The 12,944-nt window shown below is 42.3% G+C and overlaps 1 protein-coding gene across 6 annotated transcripts in view; it reads left to right on the forward strand.

The window, feature by feature from the left end:
- LOC146492668 (protein FAM131B-like) overlaps positions 1-12,944 on the forward strand; it is a 102,972-nt gene that overhangs the window by 88,825 nt on the left and 1,203 nt on the right. For 5 of the 6 annotated variants that reach the window (XM_085148363.1, XM_085148362.1, XM_085148365.1 and 2 more), the window contains 5 exons: positions 1,998-2,138; positions 7,075-7,230; positions 7,319-7,494; positions 10,318-10,452; positions 11,242-11,379. In XM_085148363.1, the coding sequence (XP_085004489.1) occupies positions 1,998-2,138; positions 7,075-7,230; positions 7,319-7,494; positions 10,318-10,452; positions 11,242-11,379 (746 nt within the window). The remainder of the gene's footprint in view (positions 1-1,997; positions 2,139-7,074; positions 7,231-7,318; positions 7,495-10,317; positions 10,453-11,241; positions 11,380-12,944) is intronic. The other variant, XM_085148366.1, reaches the window with a different exon arrangement.

The raw sequence follows: 12,944 nt of genomic DNA on the forward strand, positions 1-12,944 counted from the left end.
AAACGTTTTTTTAATATCTTGCTGCTTTTTGTATAAGTTTATACTCAAGTTTAAATAAACAACAACACTAAAGCTACTCTGTTATACCTGTATGTAAAAAATACACTGCATCCAAAATATGTCATAGTTCAGCAACACTGATCAATCTAATAAAGTTAAACCTGCTCCATCCTCCCTATTCTGGTATTTTAAAGAGTACTTAGAAGATATTTTAAGCAACCTAAATAATAGGGTTGCAAACTCCCAGCAAAAAAAAAAAAAAAAAATAGGGAACCACCCCCCACCCTCCACCTCATGATGCTTAATCGATGTAATCAAATTTAATTTGATGCAGGGGGAAAATGCACAAAAATAAATTATTTTTCAAGAATAATTAAATAGATTCAACATCTTTCTTCAACAGAATTGCAGACTGCACAGATGGTATCTTCCCAAAGGAAAAAGTACTATAGCTTACTAGGGTATATTAGACTTAACAGTTACTATATACAGTAATGGACTTCTATATATTTTACACAAGATTAAAACTTTGGGTGTAAGAGTCAGATAATTATTTATTAAAAACTAGACATTTTAAATGAGAATAAGAAAGAAAAGTATGTCTTTGTGCCCCCTTTTCCCTTTTCATGCCCTATCGGCCCCCCTGGCTAAACTTTGTTAGATCCGCCCCTGCACAGTTACAGCCGTCAGCTACGTAGAAAAAGATCCTGGTGTAGAAAGTAATATTAAACAAATTCTAACAACAGCTTATCAAGCTTAAACGTGCTGCTGTTGTTCAGCCGCTGGTTTCCTCTTTCTGGTGAGAAGTGGGCCAAAAACTAAGAAGAGAGACGGACTCGCGACAGAAAAGCCGATCAGCTGATCATTGATCAGTTTCACGATTGAAGCAGCAGGAGAGAGAGAGAGAGAGGCAGTCGCTCCAGGTATGGTTGTTAAGCTTAACGTGGGAACGCTTTACAAACATTCAGAGATGAACTTACACACTTGCTTTACTTCTCTCTGGGAAAACGTCCTCATAGATGAAATGCTGGTTTGCTAGCAAGGCTACAAATACACACAGCCGCTCTATCACGTGATGCACACTGCTGCTACGTGCTACGATTATGAGCCGAGTTACGCCGCGTAGCAAGTTTTGTGAGGTGCTTTTTCGATATTTAATGGATCGGATTACATTTTTTATTTCTCGCCGATATCCGATCCAGTAATTTGGGTCAGTATCGGACCGATACCGATACGTAATATCGGATCGGTCCATCTCTAGTCTGGAGACAGGTCGCCTCCCGCCATGCAACCTCTGCAATGACCTTGCACTTGTGATGCGCAACCAGAGGTTGAAAGTGTTGCTCAACAACTGGATGACTTCTTGGTTGTCTGTTGCATTAGGTTGTCATTATGTATATAAGATTAAAGGCTTTTTAGTAAACATAAATAACAAATGGCAAATTGTTTTAAAAAACAACTTGCATCCTTTCCAATTTTTCCTAATTCTTTCAGAGACCACAACTGTGCGTCCATATTTTATTCACAATCAATCTATCCTGCAAATTTGTTCTTCTCATGCTGATTAATGGCTAGAATTACATGAATACAAAAGATTTATTAAACTTATAGCAAATACTTGGCAGTCACTTTCAGCACATTGCAGCTATTTATTAAAACAAAACGAAGTCGACCTTGTGTTGTTTCAGAAAACGAAACATTGATCAGATTTTCAGGTAATATTTAGCTGAGCTGTTGCTGGTAATTGATGATGCAGCACAGAGAAAAAACAGGGTGATGCACTTTCTTTGAAAATGAGTCTAATAAACCCTCAGTATTCTCCTCCAATCCAACACAAACCTGCTGTTTATCCATATTAATGACTGTTGTTGTATCATTAGTTAACATGTGTATGTGGTACCAGAGCAGGGACTGGGATTTACTTCACGTTCTTGATGTTTTAGCGAGTCGGGGATCTTTTCATTCTTGCTACATGCATCGTTTATCTCCATCTTCAGGCATCATGCAACAGTTTGCAATTTCCGAGGCGACTCTGTTCGGTTGGAACTCGATGGACGGGGAGAGCATGGGAGCCGGCTCCAACCAGGGCAGCGTCGCCCACCTGAGTGAGGTCAACCAGGAGAGCATCACCAGCAGAGGTCAGTGGATCACCAGCCGACCCATTTGGTGACTCGGTTTAGCTTTTATTTTGTCCCACTGTTCGGTTGCTGCGAGCCACAGCAGAGTGACCAGACTGACCAGTTGCTGCTGCATCTTTCCAGAGAGGATCGTATTCTGCTATTGGACAGATTACAACTCCAGTTCAACTAGAACCTACAGCAGGTCTAGAACTGGCACATGGATGTTACACCGAGAACACTGAAGCCGCAGTGTAAAACAAGGACTACTGTTTTAGTTCCTCTGCAGAAGGAGAAACTCACCGGAGAGGCAGCTGACGATAGTCTTTATTTATTTGTAGCTACTCGATGAATACAAATATTTGCAGGTTTTTTTTTACATTATTACACCTTTCAAATGCACCTCGGGGTCTTATTTCAGGACTTCAGGAAGTGTTTAATTGCTGATCTAACAAGGTTCGGCACACAAAATAAGGATCTAGAGGCGCTGGAAGGTGGATCAAAATCCAACCTGGATAAAACCTGTTTGCTAAAGCAGACAAAGGATACATAGACACGCTGTAATACAGGAAGTGCAAACAGCAGTTCAAGTGAAGTTGATCTTAAAAACATTAGGATTCATTTATGTCTAATGTTATCAAGGTCAAGCAACAGTCCAAAGACATGTTTCAGGTTATGTGGCTAAGAATGTATGGCACAACAATCAGTGTTGGGAAGGTTACTTTTAAAATGTATTCCATTACAGATTACAGATTACATGCCCCAAAATGTATTCTGTAACGTATTCCGTTACGTTACTCAATGAGAGTAACGTATTCTGAATACTTTGGATTACTTAATATATTATCATGCTGTTTACAACTACATGAATGTACTATTGCTGTGATTTATTACTGTTACTGAAGGTCCGCGGCTCCGAACCGTAGTAAAGGGACCTCTGGCTAATACGGTGGGTTCTGTGTCGGCTCGTAGCTGAAAACTAGCTTTACTTTGTTGTCTGGGTCAACTTTGCTAGCAGAGACAGAGAGAGGCGTTGAAAGGCTGCTCCAACAGAACTTATTGTTTTTGGAGGAAAACACGAACACGGTGTACAGTCGAGTCTTAATAGCTTACTTACAACTGGGCTCGTCAGGCTCTCTTCTTGGCTGCAGTGGTTATTATTATATTTACATGCTTCCAGCTCCCGTTTCTGCTCGATGACAGCTCGTACTTTTCCTTTTTCTCCCTCCCTCGCTCACAGACACATAACGTGTATGGCAGTCCATTCTCCCTGCAGCACGGACTACACTGCCCATGATGCTACATTCTTTAGAGCTATACCTGTAGCATTCTGCCTGTTAGCTTAGCACAACAACAACAGGCGCTCTCTCACCCAGGAAACACGCAGAGAGAGAGCGTCACCCTGTAACCATGGCAACCGTAACGCTGCCGCCTGGAACAACAGAACGTAGCTGTCAAACAAAACCCAAACAGTCCTGACCCGCCACAATATGAAACAGGGAAGTACCGCCGTGTAATCCATTTATTTCAACAAAGTAACTGTATTCTAAATACCACCTTTTTAAACGGTAACTGTAACGGAATACAGTTACTCATATTTTGTATTTTAAATACGTAACGGCGGTACATGTATTCCGTTACTCCCCAACACTGACAACAATTCAAACTTATGACTGTGAAATGAGCTGCACGTTTAGTAAAATGCAAGGTTCTGAGGGCAGATATAAAAACTGCCTTGGACACAAGAGAAAAGAGAGCCACCAAAACTAGACACAAAGCTGAAAATGCATCAGAGGAGTAGTTGGAGGAGAATAACAAAACACAATCCGATGCTTAAACTGCTAAGATTTCAAGCCCGGTCCTTGTAAATTCCCCCCTTGCTACAATTAGAATGTAAATCTGTCATAAACACTGGAGGTATAAAAACCTTCAACCTTTAAGACTTGTGTTAGGTGCTATGGTGCTACATTTGGTGCCATCAACACAATAGAGATTAATTATGTTGATGACACAATATGTGGAACTACTGAGAGGATCTAAGAGTTAAATGTGAGACAGAAATTTGTGATAATTTAACTCAAGTAAAACACGGACTCACTTTGTGCAAGAGATTCAAACAGGTGTCAAACTCCCGTCTTTGGATCACACAGTGAACTCCAGGTTTTACTCGAATGTGAGTCCTGTCAGTTTGTCTCCAAAGCAGCGGTAAAGGACTTTTGGAGGGCAGGCTCACAGCTGCACATGTCTGCCTTTCACTCTGACCGGGCACTTACTCAATAACTTCCAAATGACAAATTCAGATGACAGCCTGCCAGTGCTGAAACACCCGAGCACACTGTTAGGGCTTCATGTCTGTAGCCCAAAGAGCTGCGTGCATCAAAGACAGAAACCTGGATGAAAGTTGAGAGGATTTAAAATTTGCACAAGGTTTTATTAAAGAAAGATGTTGGCGAACTCATATCCTGATTTGAGCCTCGGGTGATAAGATATTTGGCCGTGTATCCTCATAAAAATCAAAGCAAAACAAGAAATGCGCCCATATTTCTTCCCATTCTAAGATAAAGTAAAACTAATGTGTACGCTTTAACATTTACCTGCATACAGAGTAACACTGTAAACTCTCTGTGCAGGTAAATGTTTGCTCTGACTGGTGTTTAGTAAAGCAGAGCTCTGTCCAAGCCCTGAGGGAGCCTGTAGGTTAGCACAAGGACTTAGCCCCGCTCTCATTAACACCACCATATGGGCTCTGCTCAGTGCTTTATCTAGCATGCAACATCAACATACACACACGTGCAAGGGATACACACACACAACAACGGTTACACAGCTACTTCATATCCACATTAGGACTGAGGGCATGTTTCTCCTCCACAGCGCTGCTGCATCCCTCCATGGCTCTGCTCTGTAGATAAGCTAATCACACTGCTATTAAAGTTATTACCATGTGTTTCTTTTGGCTGAGGTCAGGTTTAACCCTGTTTTATATCAGCCTAGATAAACACTAATGGCTGAGGTGTAATATTAGATTGCTGCACATTTCTTCTGATTTCGATTTAGTTCATTAGAAAGGAAATAGTTCCCATCTGAGATCACAACAAGGTTTGTTAAAGCAGCGTGGCTCTGATATTGCTGCGGAGTTATCAAAAGTATTTTTTCGTGCTTTGTTCATGAAGAGAAACAATCATCTGTTGATTTCCATCATATGTTTAAGAAGAACATTTCATTGTTTACCTTTACAGTACAGTCTGACCAAATGTATCTGCAACTAATTCTGAACTACAGATCTTTTTATCCTGTCTGACTAAATGGATAAATAAATAAATGGATGGTCAAAGGAGCTTGCAAAGAAAAGCGTCTGGACTTTAAGTTACTTGAAGACGTTTCACCTCTCATCCGAGAGGCTTCTTCAGTTCTAAGGCTTTGGTTCACCCGAAAGACAAAACTCCAAAACACAGACTTAACAATGTGGTGTTTGCTGTACAGCAGCGAGGAATGCCCAGACCTCTACATTGGAGAGACCAAACAGCCACTTCACAAGCGCATGGCACAACACAGAAGAGCCACCTCCACAGGAGAAGACTCAGCTGTCCATCTGCATCTAAAGGTCAAAGGTCACTCTTTCGAGGATGCCAATGTTCACATTTTGGACAGAGAGGACAGATGGTTTGAAAGAGGAGTGAAAGAAGCATCTATGTCCACTGTGAGCGACCATCTTTGAACAGAGGCGGTGGTTTACGACACCAACTCTCTGCCATCTATAATCCAGTTTTGAGATCCCTCCCCAGACGCCTTAACGCCCACTCACATCCTGGGCCATCTGACCTCAGGAATTCACATGATAAGGTGGGGCCAGGTTTCACAATGAGCTCACCCGAAACTCTGGCTGATTGGGACCCACACCCAGTTCCACACCTTGGCTCAGGCGATTAGAGGATCATCAGGGGTCCTTTTGTCCCTCTGTGGGGGGAAACTCCCACTAGGTTTAAATCTGGGACTCTCCACCATTTGACCTTAGAACTGAAGAAGCTTCTCGGATGAAGGTGAAACGTCTTCAAGCAACTTAAAGAAGTCCAGACGCTTTTCTTTGCAAGCTCCTTTGACTACGATGACCTGGATGACTGAGAACCTTCACAGACAAATAAATGGATGATTAATCATTAATAAATGTTTCAGAGTACAGGAAGAGTAATTGTTAGGTTTTAAAATAATACCAGGCCCAGTATATCTAAGACATGAAAACATAACAGCCAAAATTATAACATGATTAATAATTATAATGATTCTATTTTATTGAAAGTGAAAGTAGCAAAAACATTCTGGAACTGTTAGGATTTATTATATAACCACTTATAACCATAACAGCTTTAAAACACATCCACACAAAAAAATCCTCATAACTACTGTTTGTAATCATGGATAATAATTCAGCTGTAATTAGCACTCACAGCACGCTGCTTGCTTATTGCAACTTTCTCTGTGCATTTATGAAATTTCCCCTTGTGGGACTAATAAAGGTACATCAAATCAAATCAAAGCTGTGGTAGAAACGCCAGCTCAGGTGCTTTAATCTCAGTTTGATGTCAGTTAGCTCAGAGAAATGAAAGATCTGAATTTGTTTGTTTTTTATTCTAAAAGAATGTAATTTGGGGTATTTTTAATTTTTGTGGCTTTCAAATCTCAGAATTGGTAACATTTTATCCAAAACGTACGTGACAGTTAATAGTTTGGTAAAACCTCTGAATCTAAACTGATTGAAGTTTCCATATTAATCCAACTCCTAAACTTTTGCAAACTAAAAAGACAAATTACAGAACGTTCCAGCTCCGCTCCTCCAGCTACGTCTTGATTTTTCTCTGCCCGTGACTTGGTTTACCCCCGCCTCTCCACCCTAGCAGCGTCTTCTCTGTCTGTGTTTTCCTCTACAACGCCCACCATCTGTCTGTGCTTCCCTGTACAGACCAGGTGCTCCATCACTCCTCTGCGGATGTCTGGCCTCACACCTACGTCTCGCAGGGCCTGTACTGCCTGTCGTCTTCTGACGCCTGGGACCCAATCACCAGCCAGCCCGAGGGCGTGGCCTCGCCTGCTGCAGGCTCCTACATCATGGCTGCCGGTGATGATTTATCATCCTCTCTTACAGGCTTTAAGCACCAGACTGTGTCACTGAGCACTGCGCACTGGGTGTCTTGTGGTTGTTGCAGGTGGCAGCAATGGAGCAGGAGGCACACCTGGTGAGGGGTACGAGGGGACAGTAGGAAGTTACATTCAGCAGCACCAGGTTCAACTCGCCCTGCAGCAGCAGAGTCAACTCCAACAGCTCCAACAGCTTCATCACTACCAGCAGCAACAGTTTCTGCAGTACCAACAACAGCAGCAGGTCTGTGAAAGTGATTTTTAGAAAGCCCATAAACCCCAAAAGATCATCACCAGCTTGGGTTTCCGAAAATAGATTTAACAAAGAAGGTGTGGAAGAGACAAAAACAACAAACACAGGATATTTAATGCTCATACGGTAATAACTCGTAAATCACAAGTTAGCCACGTCTTTGCTTATACCCTAGTTTATAACATAACAAAATAATTACATGTTATATTAAATAAGATTTAAAAGTAGTAATTCATAACATAAACCCATCCAAAAAACATCCACTCAGGTCACAAGTAGGGATGGGTACCGGTATCCGGTGCCATGATGGTACCGGTTCTGACATAAACGGTAGTAACCAGACCGAAAAGCAGCGCACATTTCTGTGCTTTATTTTCCTGAGCTGTGATACACTTTGAATTCTAGCCAATCATTTTACGTTTCCGGGGATAGTAGGCGGGTCCAGGTACGTACGTTCTTTTAGAGCAGAGCTACAGATTAAAAATGCCCAAGGCGAAGCGGTCAAAGTCTGGCTGTACTTCACAGCAAAAGATGCAAACTCAGCAGCTGCAACAAGTGCTTTAAGCTGATACTGTGATACTGTCAAAGGAGGTAACACCTCAAATCTGATGAAACACCTGGCGACGCATAGCGTTTTTTTTAAAGCCGAGAAATGCGCCGTATTTGATAGCTTGCTGCGAGACCTCACACCGAGCACATCTACTGCGGGTGTGGTGGTGATGGATGATGATGCAGCAGCAGCCGTTCTTCTCTGCGTGAGTAGCTTAATGTTGTTCGTGTGTAATTTACGTTGAGTAGGCTAACCACGTTATTACATTAATGCATGTAAGGTGAACTAGCAAACATCATCATAGCTACATGCGGCTGTCTTCTTGTTTGATGGCAGATACTCCCTTCACCCTGGCCAAAAAGGCTAAAATGACCAAAGAAAAAGTGGAAAACAGCTAAACATGAGAGGTTTTTGGACAAAGTTTATGTTTTTTCCATTGTTTAAGCTGCTTCCAGCCAAGAGTGATACCATATATGCCCCATAGCTGCAGAAAAGGCTAACATTGTTATCTTTTTACAAAAAAACAGCTGAACATGAGAGGTTTTTGGACCAATTTTGTGTTCTCCATTCTTTAAGCACCGGTTTGAGCACCGTTTAAGCACCGGCACCGTTTCAAAAGTACCGGTTTGGCACCGGTATCGGATAAAACCTAAACGATACCCATCCCTAGTCACAAATGAAGCGACAAGTACAGACGTTTTCCCAAAGACTTATTTACAGACGGACTTAGAGAGGTCGCCCCCTGGTGACCATTAGAAAGAATGTAGGTTCTGATTACTTTTCAGACCTAGAGGCTGAATTTGTCCTTTGTTTATACTTATATCAAACTCTTTTTACATCACGGGGCACGTACACCCCACTTTCATCTTAAGTGGGCCGAACCAAATCATTCTTTTCTGTCTATCTAAGGATCTTTAACTACACATTTAATCCATTTGATATAAGAAAGATAGAAGAAGAAGTGAAAAATTACAGAAAGGGTTATGGCCTTTACTCAGACTCTCCTACAGTCACAATTAAATTAGTAATTCATAATTAATGAATCAAAATAAAAAAATATAATAATTATTATAATTTCTATAATATAGAAATTTCTGTGTTATATTTTACTTGTTACTTTGGTTTAGTAGTGACCATGGGGGAGGTCTTTATCAGAAGGTGAAGCTGTAAAACTGATAAGAATACAGCCCTCCTTATTATAATACCCTCCTTTACCCTCCAGTGGGCTGGATTTAAGCCTGGTTCTGGTCCCCGGGCCTTATGTTGGACACCTCTGCTTCAGGGGAAAAAGTCCATGATGGCTGAACTTGAACTTTCTCAACATGAAGGAAAAGTTTCCACCTTGTTTGGTGAGATTTTGCGGTGTTGATGGCAGCAGCTTCTTAAAATGGAAAACACAAACACCACTCAGCAGATTCAAAGCACCTTCACAGATAACTGTTACACTAACAGTCCAGTATAAATCATGCATGCACACAGCCTTAGGTCTGCTGTCCTGTTAAACCTCTACACCACACGTCTCTGCTCACACAACATGTGCGCTTGCTGACCTTGTTTAAGTTTCTTATGGGTTCATTTTGTGCAGACAGTTTGAATCTTGTTGAAATCAGCAGCTGACTTTCAGTCTGCTGGAAGGTTTTCTGCAAACGAAGTGAGTCACGGTGAACTGTGACACGCCGAGACTTTGTTGGCTGCTCTTGCATCGGGTGCATTCTCAGAGCTCATTAAATAACTGCGAGTTATGAAATACATACTTGAAAAGGTCAGGGACTGCGTCTCAGAAAAGGTGTACTGATCCGAGACCACAATGGAAATGAGCTTGTTAGCTTTACCGTGTGTATTATATGCCTTCCCCGGAGAAGGAGACTATTGAACGTGTTACATTTACAATAAAATCTTCCAGTCGAGACCGTTCCCTGCAGCAACCTCATAATTTAGAGAGATTTTAAAAGCAGAAGCCAAACTAGAAGAGAGTGGAAAAGCTCCTGCAAAAGCCGTCGGGATAAATGTTGGAAGAAAAAAGCGGCCTCGTCTTTTGTTTGGCGACGTGTGCGCGTTACAGCACTACGCCGTCCATTATTCAAATGTCAGGAGCAGCTGGTTGTGGGTGTTTTTAGATTCCTAGTGGGAGGCAGTTTTATTGTTCCAGAGAAAAACAAAAGTTTAAAAAATAAGCAGCCACAAGCCAACAGATTGTTGATCGGGGTTACATATCAACGGCCAAATCCTGAATATTCTGTTTTTATTCTCGCTTCCCTTTACAGTCTATGGAGCACAGGCTACACAGTGCCTCCCATTCGCTCCAAGCCACGCCCAATAGCACCATCCACAGCCTCGGTCCACCCACTCACCCTCGGCTAGCTGACCTGTGGGGAGCAGCACAGGTTGAGGCACATCAGGTAGGCGCTCGCCTGCTGAATCCAAATGCTCGGATTACCGAGCTCGCAGACTCGATGGTGGTTTAATATGTTCTGACAGAGCGGCTATGACAGTTTGCAAGGACACAAGGGTGCGTGACTATATATGCAGTTGCAAGGATAGGACTCTGTCTCCTGTCACTACTACAGAGTGACTGAGACAATGCAGTCGTCACAGCCGTGACAGCATGTCTAGTTTCTGCCGGAAGCTACGGTTTATGATGTTTGGTCTCGATTAAAGATAAAGGTTGAATGCTGATATATTTTTGTGTTTTCTCTGCTAATTCTTTGTCTTATGAATCTGGCTTTGTTTATATCAGCAGGCCTATTTAGCACACATCTGTAGAGCAGTGAAAGATGAGCTGCCAGGAAAGTCTGCAAGGTAGGAGACAGGCTGGAGGTCTGCATGGAGCACTCAGCATGACTGCCTGAAGTGGATTTGATGAGTTTTGAAAGAGATGTGTAAATCAGCCTGGTCGTCAGAGTGGCATGCCACAAGGTCCGCAAGTTTCAGCGTTTGGAATCAGCATCTGTATCTGTTGCACCCAGCTAAAGTGTATGTTCTTTCGCTTCGACCCCCCTGCAGATGAAAACCACGCTGGGTCGGGCCATCTCCTGTTCGTCTTCTGTTTTATTTGTCTTTTTATTTGACCTGTTATCAGGGACGTCTGGAGCCCAAGTGAAGGATTTGAATTACGTGTGAAAATGCCACTGACCTGTTGAATCCATTTCCAGTCAACAAGCGCTTCAGTCAAATTTAACTGGTTGCAGGTGGAGATCGTTGGACACTTGAACGCACAGATGGCTGACATGGTCGGAGGCGTGGTGGAGACGGTCGGAGAAGAGCCGGAGCCCGAGTCCGAAGACTTCCCTGAACAGCGTGAAAAGGAAGAGGAGGAGCTAACAAAGGTGAGTTAGAAACAATGCAATGTACTAAAAACGCTGAAGAATCAGGAAAACTTTATTATTAAAAACTGACGCTTGAAGTTGGGCATAAAGGTAAGTCAATCCCAACAGAATCCCATTTTAAAACCATAAAATTGTACATAAAAGAGCCGCCCATACCTTTTTTAATATTTGTGGTCATGGTGGAGTACTAGGTTATCAACTAGTTAACAAGCTGCAGTCTTAAACTGCGTGTTGCATCACACAGACACACCGACCAGCCGCCTGGACACAAAGCAGCCAAGCTTTGACAATCTAGAGACAATTTATTAAAAAAAGATAACCCAGCTGTTTCAAACAGGAAAGTATCCATGGAGACCAAAACGGTGTTTTACATTTTTATGCTAAAAAATGGTAAAATGGTAAATGGCCTGTATTTGTATAGCGCTTTGCTAGTCCCTAAGGACCCCAAAGCGCTTTACACATCCAGTCATCCACACATTCACACGGATGATCTGATATCGTCGTGTTGGTGTTGTTCCCAGATCATCATGAAAATGTTGTTCCAGGTTCAACATTGCAAGTGACCAATCACATTATTGTGATGTTATTCTTTTGCGACTTCGGGAAAAACCGGCGTAAAACAAAAAACTGTACTTAAGCTGCGAGAAACCGCCTTTGTCCGCCGATCAACGGACCCTAACCCTAACCCTTTAATAAACGCTAAGCAGAATTGATATTGTCCTTGCAACATTGGAATTTCATAAACAACCTTTAGTATGATGATCTGGGAACAACACCAACACGAGGATATCAGATCGTGCCATTCACACACTGGTGATGGCAGCTACATTGTAGCCACAGCCACCCTGGGGCGCACTGACAGAGGCGAGGCTGCCGGACACTGGCGCCACCGGGCCCTCTGACCACCACCAGTAGGCAACGGGTGAAGTGTCTCGCCCAAGGACACAACGACCGACTGTCCAAGCCGGGGCTCGAACCGGCAACCTTCCGATTACAAGGCGAACTCCCAACTCTTGAGCCACGATGGAAAAGCTGAATATTGAATATGGAAACCTTTGGGGATTGAGTCAAGTGGCCATGTGATGAACTGCAGTTTTGTCAAATTTCCATAGACTCCTGTGCACAATAAAAAAACATCCATAACCAATTTCATCTTTCATAAGTATTGTTATTATTTCAGATTATCCGAGTCACCGAACTGAACTTCTTGACCATGTTGGTTGTATATGATGTAAAAGTGACTGTTTTAGAAATCTGTGCTGTAGTTTGGTGAGTGAAATTCAAATCTTTTGCTTATAAATATTTATAACTAAGCACTTGACTAATTATAACCACTCATGGTTCCAGAACTTCATGATGGCGAGTATGCCTAAATGAAGCCTGCGTAATGCCACTTCACAAACCCTTGGGTGAAGGGATGGTGGCATCTTAACCGGGCAAGCTCTACTGCCCCAAATCAGGCACATGACTAAGATTTTAGAGAGAACAATTATTTCAAAAATTGTCTCTTATCTGTAAAACAACATGTAAGCACTTTTAAAGAATGAATAACAGAGCTTCACTCA

The sequence above is a fragment of the Neolamprologus multifasciatus genome, chromosome 22 (genome assembly GCF_963576455.1).
Source record: "Neolamprologus multifasciatus chromosome 22, fNeoMul1.2, whole genome shotgun sequence".
NCBI classification, from domain to species: domain Eukaryota; kingdom Metazoa; phylum Chordata; class Actinopteri; order Cichliformes; family Cichlidae; genus Neolamprologus; species Neolamprologus multifasciatus.